General features: G+C 36.6%; 1 protein-coding gene across 1 annotated transcript in view; it reads left to right on the top strand.

Annotated features, from left to right (window-relative positions):
• The window catches only part of MSR1 (macrophage scavenger receptor 1), a 79484-nt gene extending 66381 nt beyond the window's left edge, over positions 1-13103 (top strand). The window contains exons 9-10 of the mRNA XM_080796886.1: positions 2015-2203; positions 12864-13103. Coding sequence (XP_080653012.1) covers positions 2015-2203; positions 12864-12997 — 323 coding nt within the window. The 3' untranslated portion in view covers positions 12998-13103. The remainder of the gene's footprint in view (positions 1-2014; positions 2204-12863) is intronic.
• Positions 13104-14807: the final 1704 nt, after the last annotated feature.

Below are 14807 nucleotides of genomic sequence, written 5' to 3'. Positions count from 1 at the left end.
CATTTTAGGGGCGCCTGGGTGGCTCAGTGGGTTAAAGCCTCTGCCTTCGGCTCAGGTCATGATCCCAGGGTCCTGGGATCGAGCCCCGCATCAGGCTCTCTGCTCAGCAGGGAGCCTGCTTCCTCCTCTCTCTCTGCCTGCCTCTCCGCCTACTTGTGATCTCTCTCTCTCTGTGTCAAATAAATAAATAAAATCTTTAAAAAAAAAATAAATAAAAAAAAATTTAAAAAAAAAAAGAATACTCATTTTATTAAGTGAGGAATGGCTTATGCACTTGGGCATGATTACATTAGTTCAGTATTTTGCACTGAGTTCTATTTTGGAAGAATCAAGAAAATAATTATAATTGTAATACTACATATTAACATGTTAGCTTTTTATGTATCTGTATGGTTCAGTCAGTTTTGTCATAGGAAATGGCTGATTTTCTTTACTTGTTACTAGATTATGGTTTTAACAAAATTTATTCCAGTTAGAAATAAAAAGTTACTGGATATGTCTTGAATTAATTGAACTTTGTAAACTCATTTCCTAATCTCCATTTTCACATTGGAGGGATATTTTTGTTGATAGTTACAGCTTGGTTTTTTATACTACAGTGTTTCTCAAACTTACGTTTGGAAAGATATAAATAGAACTGCACTTATTCATTGGCTTTTTATGATTATTAGAGAATACTGTTATTTTTATTTGGCACTATCTTAATTTTTAAAAAATACTTCATCTCTGCCTTTCATTCTGTTCTTCAGCCAAATGATTTTTAAAAAAATACTTACTAGAATATAAATTCTTTTTTTTTTTTTTTTTTAGAATATAAATTCTTTAAAGAAAGCTTGATTCTCGGGGCACCTGGGTGGCTCAGTGGGTTAAGCCTCTGCCTTCGGCTCAAGTCATGATCCCAGGGTCCTGGAATCAAGCCCCACAACGGGCTCTCTGCTCAGAGAGGGAGCCTGCTTCCTCCCTCTCTCTCTGCCTGCCTCTCTGCCTACTTGTGATCTCTGTCTGTCAAATAAATAAATAAAATTAAAAAAAAAAGCTTGATTCTCCAAGTGACCTTTTTTTTAATATTAATTACACACTTTTATTCTTCTGTCTCTAGGTTCATAATGTATATTTTTAAAAATAGGAGTCATTTCATATTTAAAATTGCACATGATCAAAATTGTATAAAAGTTTATTGTATATAACAGATTGACTAAACATTGAAGAACAAAATTATTTTTATAATTACAAACTTGGTATATTTCTTTTTTTTTTTAAAGATTTTATTTATTTATTTGTCAGAGAGAGTGAACACAGGCAGAGAGGCAGGCAGAGGCAGAGGGAGAAGCAGGCTCCCCGCTGAGCAAGGAGCCCGATGTGGGACTCGATCCCAGGACCCTGGGATCATGACCTGAGCCGAAGGCTGCTGCTTAACCAACTGAGCCACCCAGGCGTCCCTGGTATATTTCATCACAGCATTTATTGCTTTAGTGATTTCTCAAAATATCCAAAGTAATAAATACCGTCACTATGGTTATCTTGATTCTCTTGGTAAAAGATAGGATGTTTGGTCATCTATCTTTGTGTTTATAATATTATAAAATATCTTCTCCTCAACCTCCTATATCAAAAAGTCACTGGATTTTGTGTTCCAGTTTGTGTGTTAAGGTGGCAAGAAAATAAATCAATTCGTTATATAAATTTTTCAAAATAGTATGAAAAGTCTACAGGACATTAACAAACTTGTAGCAATTGAACTGTAAAGTCATTGGAATGTAATCTTTGATGTTTTCTCCTATCTATAACTTATATAAATTTTATATGTAAGTCATAAATGTTGAAACAGAGAGAATAGATTTTATTCTTCAGTTTTGACTAATGCAATACTTGTAATTAAACTCTTTACCAACAGGTGGTGCTAGAAAGTTTAATATTTATTTCAATAGTTCAACTTACTGGAAAAAATGTTAATTTTTTAAGTATTATAAAACAATAGTTATATCTAATTAACCACCACTTGTTTTTGTTACAGCTCCATTTAAGACAGTACGACTGGTTGGTGGTAGAGGTCCTTATGAGGGCAGAGTGGAGATTTTCCACAATGGCCAGTGGGGCACAGTTTGTGACGACCACTGGGAACTGCGAGGTGGACAGGTCATCTGTAGGAGTTTGGGATACCAAGGCGTTCAAACTGTGCATAAAGGAGCTCACTTTGGACAAGGTAATTAAAAAGATACACACACACATATTTAAATGAAATGTAGGCATTCTCTAATACATAGAATAAAGTAGCAGCAGGAACATACAAAATAGGAAGAAAAATCCTACATAGGAGTTTTTTGAATGGCTTTTCCTAGAAGGCAGAAATGAAAAGAAAGATATTTTAAAAATGACACATGCTATCAGGCAATCTTTAATGTTTAAATTTTATTTAGACTCATCTGGTTAGGTGGAGAACACTAACATGAGGAAAACAGAAAGACTGGTAAAGTAGAATAAGAGAAATAGCGACAAGTGAACTACAGACAATCCTGGGAAACTCACTTGGTGCGTCTGGGTTTTGTGGGCATCTGAGCAATCCCATGTGCTCGCTCATGTTCTCTCTTCTGTGTGACTGTAGAGGAGGGCATCAGCTTGTGCTTTTACCTCCCGGTTGTGTCTCACAGAAATGAGAACTATCCTTTGTGCCTGGTGGAGCACCTGTGTTCTGAAAGGACCGTGAGGAACCATGAAAGAGAAAGAAGCAATTACATGGGTTCTGCATACCTACTACTTATGATTTCTCCAAATCTTTTAAGACATGGTGAGAAATAAGGGAAGAGGAAAGTGACTTTCCCCTCTATTTGAGGTTGATAAAACATTGAATAATTCTTTTGTTGCATGCATTTGTGTATTTTTACCTGGATGGCTCAGTAACCTATAAATGTATTAGAGAGCTGGGAAGAAAATTTGCAGAGAACAAAAGATTTGAATGTATACTCGTGACATTTTTAATGTCTCATTTTTTTTCCTAAACGGGTACCTTACAATATAGGCTTTATGCATAATTAAACATACAAGTACTTCAATCCTAAATGACAAAGAGATTAGAAAAAAGTGACCGTATAAATTAGACTTTTAAAGTCAATATTTTTTACTTATTTGTTCCACTGTCCAAATCTGATAAATAAATAATTGGCTTCTCTGAAGTTGATGTTGAAAAAAAAAAAAAATTGGCCCTGTTGATTTTATAAGTGTTGTTTTAGACAGATATGGCAAGAAGAAATTGTGTGCAAAATTATAGAGATAAGATTATCTGGTGTTGCTGCTATTTTGTCTATAGTGATAAAATAGGGCAATATGTCAAATCATGTCAAAAAACTGCAACAGTATAAGAGCGATTTCTTAAATTCGTAAAAGATATTAAGTAATGTTATGCTATGACTATGGGTCAGCATAGTGCTAAACAGGTGAATAGTACTAATGAGAGTTCACAGTTATATCTTTGTTCCTTTACCTAAATGAACTCACTGTATCAGATTTAAAAGGTAAATTAAAGCAAAGATCCAGGTTCCAAAGTCTTTGGAAGTCAGAAATATCATTTAGTCTCCTACGAAGAGGTGAGATAAGACAAAAGAGAGTGGCACTGGTGAGAATTTCAGCTCTTGGCCCAGTTTTTTATTTGTCCCTTATAGGTTTGAATAGAAGAAACAAAGGAAAAAGAAAAGATCTGTAATTTGCTACAACTAAATAGATGTTTGGAATTTCCATAAGTTCCATCTCTACTACATTTTCAGAATTTTCTCCCCAGGTTGAAAAGTACAGGACTAAAATCATTCTTGCACCTGTAAAAAGCAAAAGGTTTTAAAGTCAATAAACCTGACTTTTTTTCCCCCAGAGAAGAAGAAAACAAAATTTAAAAATCCCTAACTCTTGATCACTAGAGATCAAATGAATAAGTCAATCATTTAGCAAAACCAGGCTGCCAATCTGAGTTTCCAGTGTTGTATGGGGACAGAATTTATTTCTATGGGAACTAGGACCCACAGCATAAAAGGCCATTTATTTCAAATACTTAATCATCTAAAACATTTCAAATGACTATTAGCTCTATGAAGTGAAGAGCCATGTTGCAAATAGATGACATACAATTTTCATCGACGGTGACTTACTCCTGGTAGATGGCTAAAATTCTTCAGTTTTAGGAATAACAACAGTGGATGAGTTATTAGGATGTGCCTATGTTGACAAAGTGAAATATAGTTTGCCATTTGTTCAGATAATGTAATCAACATGAGCTAAATAGCTCAATCCAAAAAGAGAAAACTATCCTAAAAAAAAAACTTTCATCAAGATGACTAATTTTATAGCTTACTTTATCCAAAGAGTTGACATTTAATTTTGTATCTTTACAACACAAGCCTCATATTGCTGTTTATTAATCTCTTATATCTTGAAGTAAACCGTTCATCTATTACAAAGGAAAAAACCCAAGTCAGAGCGATAGTGGTAGCATATGTACCTTAATTAAGGGGAAACTAATAAGGTTTGGCAAAAAAAAATATGACCTATGGAAGAATGGCAAACAAGATGTTCCCCAGTTTCATTTCTTCACTGAATATGAAGCTTACTGCCTTAGATTTCAAAGCTGTTTTCTTTTCATGTTGTTACTGTTGTTTCAAATTTTTATTTAAATTCTAGTTTGTTAACATATAGTGTGATATGGTTTCAGGAGTAGGATTTAGTGATTCATCACTTACATGTAACACTCCAGTGCTCATCCCAAAAAGTGCCCTCCTTAATGCCCATCCCCCATCTAGCCCATCCCCCATGCATCTCCCTCCATCAACCCTCAGTTTGTTCTCTATAGTTAAGAGCCTCTTATGGCTTGCCTCCCTCTCTTTTTTTCCCCTTTCCTATGTTCATCTGTTTGGTTTCTTACATTCTACATATGAATGAAATCATATGGTATTTGTCTTTCTCTGGCTGTCTTATTTCATTTAGCATAATACCCTCTAGTCCATCCACGTCATTGCAAATGGCAAAATTTCATTCCTTCTGATGGCTGAGTAATATTCCACTGTGTATACCACATCTTCTTTATCCATTCATCAGTTGATGGGCATTTGGGCTCTTTCCATAATTTGGCTATTGTTGATGCTGCTGCTGTAAACATTGGGGGTGCACAAAGCTGTTTTCCCTTGAGTTCCAAACGTAGGTGGTGCACGAAATTGGAGATGATTGGCTGAAGCTTGCATTAACATTAAGGGCTCATCTCATAAGTAAAATATCCTTTTCCCCACAGCCTTCATTCATTTCTGTTTGTATCTCTAGGGATTTCAGTTCTCAAGTACTGATAAGAAGAGATGGAAATAAGAATTCTGAACTATTGGAAGAAAATGTCTTCCATTTAAACAATTAATGAAACAATAGAGTTTCATCTTATGTGAAATTATTTATTTGGCTGTGTGAAGACAGTTCTCTCAAGTTTTCTTTAGATAACTGACTGTTTCTCTAAGATGAGGGGCCATTTTTAGTAAGGCTGGGTATTTGTGGTAGTTGGTGATTCTATGCATTATACTAGAGTTTTATTATAGTGAAACAACCAGGTATGTCTGAATTTGTTTTTTTCTTTCACATTTTTAAGTGCTTACTGGAGTGAATTGGAAACCCTAAGAATTTTGTAACAAGGAGATATGAGATGAAACCTTAGGTCTGCTATTTATGTCTCAGAGATTCCATTTTTGTTCCAAAAAAATAAGAATAATAACAGCCACATAAGATTTACTCTGAATCTTAAAAAAGTTGGCATACAGAAAGCGCCCAGCCAAAGCCTGACTCATAGCATTGCTCGATATGGGGCACAGATCACTGCTGGCAACAGCTCCCGCTGTATAATTCCAAGGGTACTTGCCATTCTCTTTGAAAGGTCAAACAATCAGATTAGTATTAGTTTGTCTGTGACATCAGTGATGTTCCAAGGGTCACAGAGGTGAATGTGATTTTCTACTCTGTAGAAGTGTGACTGAAGGAGTGCCCCATATGGGGACTCACAACCTCACTCTACTCAAGACAGACCTGCCCTGATGTCAACTCTGTGTAGAGTTCCACACCAACACAATTAAAGAATGATTATGAGAATTTTAAAATAATAAACAAAGCAAGATGAACTGGGAGACGTAATAGAACTGAGGCTATTTGTTCGCAAGTAAAAGAACCTGAGAGATAAATTTCATGATCTGCTTCATTGTATGTTGTATTTTCAGAAACAGGCTTCTATTGTAAGCTGATTTGGGATTAGACACGGCAAACAACCTTTTTATGTGAACCTGTTTCAACTCCTCCTGGTTTTTTCACTCCTCCACCTTAATTTATAGTTTCACTCAGGAGAAAAAGAAAAGATAATTCTGAACGCAGGATGGCGACCAGAAAAGAAACTTAGAAATATGAATGGAGGGTAGAGGAAAGGATGAAAGAGGTGCATCCAGGTTTTAATTATTTGTCGTTCTCTTGGGAAAGTAAGAAGAATCAGTCTGACGCTGTATTATACATTATTACCGGAACTGAAACAAGAGGAAAAAAGTTTAAATTTATACCCTTTGTGTCATTCCCCCCTTAAAGAAAAAAAAAAAACACACAATTTTCTGAACCTAGTTTTCTCCCTCCCCCCCACCACCCCCCCCTTGCTTTTTTTCTTTCTGGTTTTAAAATAGCAAACCTGACTTACCAAAGATAATCCTTGTTAGCTTTAAAAACAATTACTTTGCAGCTGCAAGCAAAATGATTTATAGGAATAAAGCTTAGAGCCCACTCCTATAAATAGGCTCTTTCCTTTGGATGCACCTTTTGCATACAGTGGAATGTAATTTTTCTTTTTCCTGAGTAGACAAAAAAGGTTAAAATTAAGGAAGCACAGAGAGGTTGCTGGTGCTTCTCAGGGCATGGGGTGGGGCAGGGGAGGGAGAATGAGTCGCTTCTTTCCCTATGCAGGCTTTCTAGTCTCTGGTCCCCGTGACCTGTGGGTAGCAAATTTACTTGAGCTCGATCAGACAGTAGCGGTCCTCCAGCTGTGTCTGAGCCTGCGCACTGAGGCGGGAAGTTGGAGCTGGACCCGGAGCGATGAGCTCATCTTCTGAGTTTACAGGACGTTGTGCTGCAGCTCCAAACTTGAAAGCAGAAACAAAAGAAAATTCTAGGGCGCCTGGGTGGCTCAGTGGGTTAAAGCCTCTGCCTTCAGCTCAGGTCATGATCCCAGGATCCTGGGATCCAGCCCCACATGGGGCTCTCTGCTCAGCAGGGAGTCTGCCTCTCCCTCTCTCTCTGCCTGACTCTCTGCCTACTTGTGATCTCTGTTAAATAAATACATAAAATCTTAAAAAAAAAAAAAAAGAAAATTCTAAGCACAAGCATCACCTTCTATTAGAACCCTTTTCACATTTCATAATCAGTTTTCTAAAGTGGAAGTTTTAAAAATACAAGAATAAGCTGAAGGAGATAAAAAATATAACTGTCCCTCCGAACTTATCCTCCAGAGAATGGGAGTAAAAACAATGTCAGATATAAAATATAGGAATGGGTCAGAACTCAAATTCTTACAGACTGCTCCCTGTACACTGGAAGGTTTAAAATGTAAATGTTCAGATGTCGGGTGTTAAGGAACCTGGTTTGGAGTCCATAGAGTTTTTAACTTTTTTGTGAGTTTTATGTTAAGAAGTTTCATGTGAAAAACTCTATGGACCTGTTTTGTGACTTATGGTAAGAAAGACAATACTAAGTATGTAATAGTATTGTTAATTAAGTGCATACTAGATGATCTCATTTTGTGCTCACAGTGTCTGTGAGACTAGACATGATAGCCCCAATTTACACAGAGAAATTTCTGTAAGTAAACTTGACACAGCTGTCCCAAGACCTGCCCAAATTTATATCACTATTATGGTGGTTGTGGGGGAGGGGTCAAGATGCACGCCTTAACTTATGTCTTTCCATTCAACAGAATGTCCTTCTAAGTTCTTTATCCTTACGAATTTCTTTTCTACAGAGCTTGCTTCTTTAAAATCTTAGAATTATGGAATTTTAACGGTAAATGAAATCTCACAGCTCTTTCAGCCCCCTGTCCTCATTCTGCCTCATTGCTAAAACAGGGAAAATCAGTGTCTTCCTCAGAACTGCTACACTAGAACATAGAACTATAGTTTACCATCCTCAATTCTGATTCCCATTCTGTTTCTACCTTTGGTTTTAAAAAACTCACAAAAAGACAAAAGCTTTATTTCTCTCAAAGAGGAAGCTGTTGACAAAGCACTTCCCAACTAGAAATCTTAAAAGTAATACAGATTCAAATCACCAAGCCATGACTAGATTTAATTAAAATTCATTCAGACTTCCAACCAACAGTGGGTTCTGCCTCTCCACGTTATCTATTCAGCAGCTAATTTCAAATCTCATCACTGTACCATCTTTCTGGCTAATGTATAAAATATGATGACTTTTTTTTTTTCTTCAGAAAAGTGGTGAGTTATTCAAGATCAGATTAAAAAATCTCAAATCCTTCAAATAGATACCAGTATCTTTTATTTTTTAAAAAGAGATTAAGAGGAAATGGTATCACCAGTCAAGCATATTCTTAGACATCACAAACCAACCTCATGAAATTCCAGGAGTCGTGGACAACACACTGATAGCTGTGTGCTTTTGGAAACACAAGATCAGTCAATGTGTCCTCCCTCCAGCCCCCAGATTGTAAAGAGAATTGTAGATGTGTACATGGTCAGGTACATAAATAGATGGATGATACATAGATAGGATTAGAAAATTTAAAATATCTAAACTATACACCTCAATTTTGCATAGTTTCCCACGAACTGGAAAGATAGTTCAGAGGCAAATAACAATGAAAGCAGCAATACCTAACATCCTTGAAAGATCGTTATTATGTAAAGAAATAAAAACAAACTTGTTTTTTAATCTTTGAGGTTTACATGAAGGTAAAATTTTATGAATTCTATGCTACCTTTGAATTAATTTTTAATGCAGAAAACAATTTGGAATGAGAAGGAAAATGCATGTTAAATAAATTTTTCCCTTAGGCTCAATAGTCCTGAATGTATTAATGTAAAAATAAAAACAAATCTTGGAAAATTATTTTTATAACTCTGTTTGGGCTTCTATGCAGTCAGTGAATAGCACCAAGTTTTAAAATGTCGTCGTCATGTTCTGTTTCTTGGTTGTATTCTCTGTTATTTGGAGAAAAGCACACATTTTTTTTCCGAGTCTCAGTTTTTTACCTGTGACGTGGAGATAATTGCCATTATTTCACAGGGTCGTTAGAAGATGTAAATTTTAAAGATCATATGTGAAAAGGCCTAGGGTGTTCCCTGGGAATCTTTTGCACACAGCTGAAGACCAGACTTGGAGAATCGCACAGTGTATTGATCTTATCCGTGTGTTTTTGGTGGAAAAGGCACTGGGGTTCTAGATCCAAGTAGCAATTCTGCTGCTAAGTACCTCTGTGACCTCAGTTGCTGCCTCTACCTCCAACAGAAGCTTTCACAGTTCAAGGACGAATGGATTTTGATTTTGATTTTGTTCACCCAAAACAGACTGGGTGAATGATTGAATCTAAGAATGAGGGGGACTGCGTGAATCATTGATGTAAGGCGCTGGCTCTGGGCAGATGTGGGGTGGGGCTGCTGGCTCCATCCTATATTAGCTACATGACCTTGGTCCAAGTTACTTATACTCCCTGATATTCCCTTTCCTCAACAGCAAAATGGCACTTTGAAAGCGCTTAAGTTTTGAAGGTCATTTGAGGATTCAATGAGAGAACATATCAAAAGTTACTTTGAATGTTCTCAGCCTCATCATTAATTCTTCAAAGAGTGAGCTTAAAAGCTCATTATTATGACGACAGCTTTGGTATTCTAACATTCAGAAATTCCTTTACTGCTGTTTCTAAAAATGTGTGTTCACATGTCAGCACATTGATCGACTAAATAATATCTATCTTCTGCTGCCCCTATGGGGATGCCCCAGCTGGTGCTACGGCCACTGGGAGGATTCTCGTTCTTAATTCTCTTTTCCTGAGTTGTAAGACTTCTGCACTGCTGAGATCTAAATCCCATGACTTGATCTACAAAATGAGTGAAAGCATCATTGTGTCCTGCGAGAGAGCCAGACAAGAACAGTCCCCCGTTATGACCGAGCCCCGCTTTGACCAAAAGTTTTACTTTTGTTTATTTATACAATTTATAAATGTCTATACATCTAATAAGGACAGTTTTTAGATGTCCCACTGTGCTCTCTTCTACATTCACGTGGGAGGAGCTTCACTATTTGTGCAATTAAGATTATTTGGCTATAATTTGAGTCACTGTTTGGGGCTCCCAAAAAGTTTATATAGACTTTATATATTTAAAAAGAAACACATGCACAAATATACTCAACACATACAGACACACAAACACAAAAGAGACTGGGTTATACCCACTAAAAGCAACTTGGGAACAAAAGCAGCATTCCTGGTAAGGTTTCTGATTTTGAGATTATATTTCCTGGATCTTTTCCTTTTTATCTGCCTTAAAATTTCAAGCCAGAAAGGGTTCACTACCATTATAAACATTTCAAAAAATACTTGCACTCTCCAGGTTACTACTTTTATAATTAATAAACCAGGGAAAACCTTTCTTTTCTAATAGAAACATTGTTTGGACCCGAGTGATTTAATTACTAGTATATGAAATGAACAATACAAAGTTCCTAATTACTTTGGTAGCATAAACCTCAATATAGTTTTGTCCCATGTTTGGATCTTTCTAGTAAAGGAAAAAATTACTAAAGATTAAGTGAATGCACAATTTATTTTAGAGGTGGAAATACAAATTTCCTATCTAATTCTAAGAGTAAATAAAAACTTGAGACTTCAGAGGAAATCTCTCCACAGGTATCCTGTTAAATGTCCTTCTGGTTTACAGATTTTTTTTTTCTTTAATCCAACTTCCACATTTCTGTCAGACATACATTTCTAAAATATAGCTCTGATGACATCATTTCTTTTGGTGACCTATTATAAAATTCTGAATATTGTAAAGCATGGCCCTGGCTTTCTATCCAGGCTTCCCAATGAGTCCTTGTCCCTCATAAATGTACTTCGTGTTTTAGATGCCAGGATACCATTGCCTCTTGTAATACATCAAGACTTTTCAGGCTGCCCCCACTATATGGAATAACTTCTTTTTTATACATGGAAAAGCTCTGTCCATTTTTTAATATTAGGCCAAATGTTATCCACACAGTGGTTATAAAAATATTTATAATTTTTTCATATCTACACATACTACTGTATAATTATGCACACTGTCAGCCATGTACATAAATTCTTGCTTACTGAATTCACAAAATACTTGAAAAATCAGCAAGAGTGATCATTATATGTGCCATTATAGATGCCTCTTTGAAAAAAAAGTCTTCATCTAGCACTGTGTCATAGCTACACAAGGTCTGTTTCTGAGCTGAAGTTATTTCTAAATAGGTTTTCTACAGCTCTGTGACTGAAAGAGAACCTTTCAACATCATATTGATCCAGATTGAAGAAATGTATTATTGATTATGCTGACAGGATTAAGATATTTATTTACCATCCACCAGTCTTGCTAAGGGGTTTCTTGAAGTTTAGCTGCTAAATCATGTTTCTTGATGGCATGAAATGTTCTCGAAAACTCATCAGGAAGTTTGCATGATATATATTTAACAAAACCCAATGCAATCTTTCATTTAGAAGTTTTTCAAAGGTTCCATTTCTAACTGTCTTAAGTGTAAAAGAAAGGGGAACTATTATATATGATACATGCAGAAAATCTTTAGAGAATACCAGAAAAATATTTTCAAACATTATTTTAAAAGTGAACTTTTTTTTGGCATGCATGGATGCCTTTCAAAATGCCCTTGTTTTTGTATTCATTGATAAAATAATGTCCTTATCTTGAGAGTGGCAGTTAAGTTTGCATATTTAGTTAGCTCGGTATCTCCCTGGTAGCCTGCTTCTGGCAGCCATTTCCCTTCTAACGTGTCTGAGGAAGAGTTCAAGATAAAGAGAGTATTAGCTCTGCCATTTTGTTTTTGTCTACCTGTGCCTGCAATTAATAATCTATGGTCTTCTTTCAGGATAGTTTGTAAGTCCTTTGCTCATTTTATTAGTCTTAGTTTAATTAAAAATAGATAATATGTTTGGTAAACCGTGCATGTAAATGGCAAAACCCTGGGGCGCCTGGGGCGCCTGGGTGGCTCAGCCTCTGGCTCAGGTCATGATCTCAGGGTCCTGGGATCGAGCCCCACATCGGGCTCTCTGCTCAGCGGGAAGCCTGCTTCTCCCTCTCTCTCTGCCTGCCTCTCTGCCTCCTCGTGATCTCTCTCTGTCAAATAAATAAATAAATTCTTTAAAAAATTAATTAATTAATTAATTAATTAATGGCAAAACCCTGGAAGCCAAGAAGAGAACTCCAGTACATGGTAACATTTCAGAGAATGCCTCGTAAGATGCCCACAGACCATCAGGTCATGGCATATGCCTATGATCAGTAAAGCGTCTTTCCTTTCTTATTTCTAAAAACAAAACCAGTCTGTTCAAATCATTCAGTGTTTTATTTATGATTTCACTGAGCTGTGTATGTACTTTTGTCACAGGTCTTACTACTTTGTACTTAAGTAGTTTACTCACTGACAGAACATATAAGTTTTCGGGGGCAGGAGATTAATTTTTGAATCCTAAGAGAAAGCACAGAACTTGTATATGATGATATATGACACTTTGTTTTTAAATTAGTATATAAAATAATGGTTTTTTCCCACTCAGATAGAAACCCTAAAACCATACTTACTAACGCATTTGTATCTGATTTTTGCAGGTACTGGTCCAATTTGGCTGAATGAAGTATTTTGTTTTGGGAGAGAATCATCTATCGAAGACTGTAAAATTAGCCAATGGGGGGTGAGAGGCTGTTCACACGCTGAAGATGCTGGAGTCACTTGCACTTTATAATGTATCGTACTTTCTTTCACCTTCGTGAAATCATTGTGGCAAAAATACTTTTATTATTTTGCTCCATTAATATCAGTTCAGTGAATATTTAAGAGATTAGGAATTTTGTCTAAAGAAAAGGAATATTTTAAAATCACTGGATAAACATATTGGACACCTTCATACTTGCTATAGACATGCATTTGAACCATTTCAACTTCTTTAGGTTTCTAAATGGAATTTCTAATATAATGACATATATTGAATGGAATTTAAGGCTTCTAGATTACAAATGCCAATGATAATGGAAACACCTTCCAGCCTTTGACTTTAACTGATCTCTTCACAGGATGACAATTTTTGTCATTTTTATCTTCTTTGTAATCTATTTAATTGACTTTAATTTAATCAGTTTCTTAATAATGAGAAGACTGGAAGAGTTCTTTTGTGCCAAGTTTGTGAAATCTCTAACCATACACATTTTTTGAGGAAACGTTTTATCTGGCCATTAAGATTTCTGCATGTGCAGTAACTTGGCTGTTAGGTAGCATTGTTCATGATATATTCTGGGCATAATGAAAAACAGCAGATTTCACATGGTCAATAATAACATGATGATTAAGAAAACCCACATGATTATTTTATATGATCATATATTGACAGTTTTTGTTTGTTTTTACTGACCCATGTGTTAGAAAAAGGGCTTCTGAGAAAAGGCACAGGCTCCCCATCAGTATATGTGTCTTGATAATTGGTGGATCAAAAATGTCATTTCAACATGGAGCTCAATTTAATGTGCATTTTAAATTAAGTTGAGTAGTTGTTATCATTCCAGAATGCTGTGTTTAAAATGTAAATACACTTTCCAATCTAAATGGCTCTACTTTAAATAACAGCATGCAAATGTCTTGAGCACAGAACCTAGTTTCAACTACCCTTCTCTGAAGTCTTTCATGGAGTCCATTAACAATTGCAACCAGAAAGAGAGAGAGAGAAAGAGAGACAGAGAGAGAGAGATCTGTAGCTCTCAAGGATCAGTGAACCTACACATGCCAAAACAGTACCTTACCAATGGTCAGCCCATCACCAGGGGTACATCTTAGAATGTGGAAGGCCACCTGGAACCCAGTGCCTGTCCCCAGCTGTCTAGGTATACAGGAAGAAAGACCAGGGATTGCTCTTGAAGCCCAGTTGAGTATAATCTAGCCCAGAGAAGAATATACTTTTCAAGTTTCCTAAGTGCCACCCCAAGGGACATGTGATGAGGAAGTAGTACTAGTTTGGAATGGCTCCACTCTTCTCTCTTGAACGGTGATAAGCAAAACCATGGGCTGATGCATTCTTTTCACTCCTGAAGTCTCACTTCACAAATAGTAGCCAGAGTAGATTCCCTGCTTCTCGCTTGCAAAGGCAAAAATTCTCACGGAACTGGAAGTACTGGAAATGGCCTGCTGAAAATGCCCTTTTATCATGTTACATTCTTTTACTTGTTAAACACGAGTTATTTTCTCCAATGTAATTTTGTGGCTAAGAGAATGGGCTCTCAACCTAGACAAACTGTCTCTAAACCCTGGCTCACATTCAGCGGGTTATTAAGTCCTTGGGCTCAACTGCATTGTCTAGGTATTTCCTTCAGACGGCAAACAAGATAGTATTAAAAGGAATCCTTTGCAGGGACCCCTGGGTGGCTCAGTCGGTTAAGCATCTGCTTTCAGCTCAGGTCATGATCGCAGGGTCCTGGGATGGAGTCCTGCATTGGGCTCTTTGCTCAGTAAGGAGCCTGCTTCTCCCTTTGCCTGCTGTCCCCCTGCTTGTGTTTGCGCTCTCTCTC

The sequence above is a fragment of the Martes martes genome (assembly GCF_963455335.1).
Source record: "Martes martes genome assembly, chromosome: 2".
Classification (NCBI taxonomy): domain Eukaryota; kingdom Metazoa; phylum Chordata; class Mammalia; order Carnivora; family Mustelidae; genus Martes; species Martes martes.
Note: the sequence above shows the minus strand (reverse complement) of the source record. Positions and strands in the feature narration are given on the sequence as shown.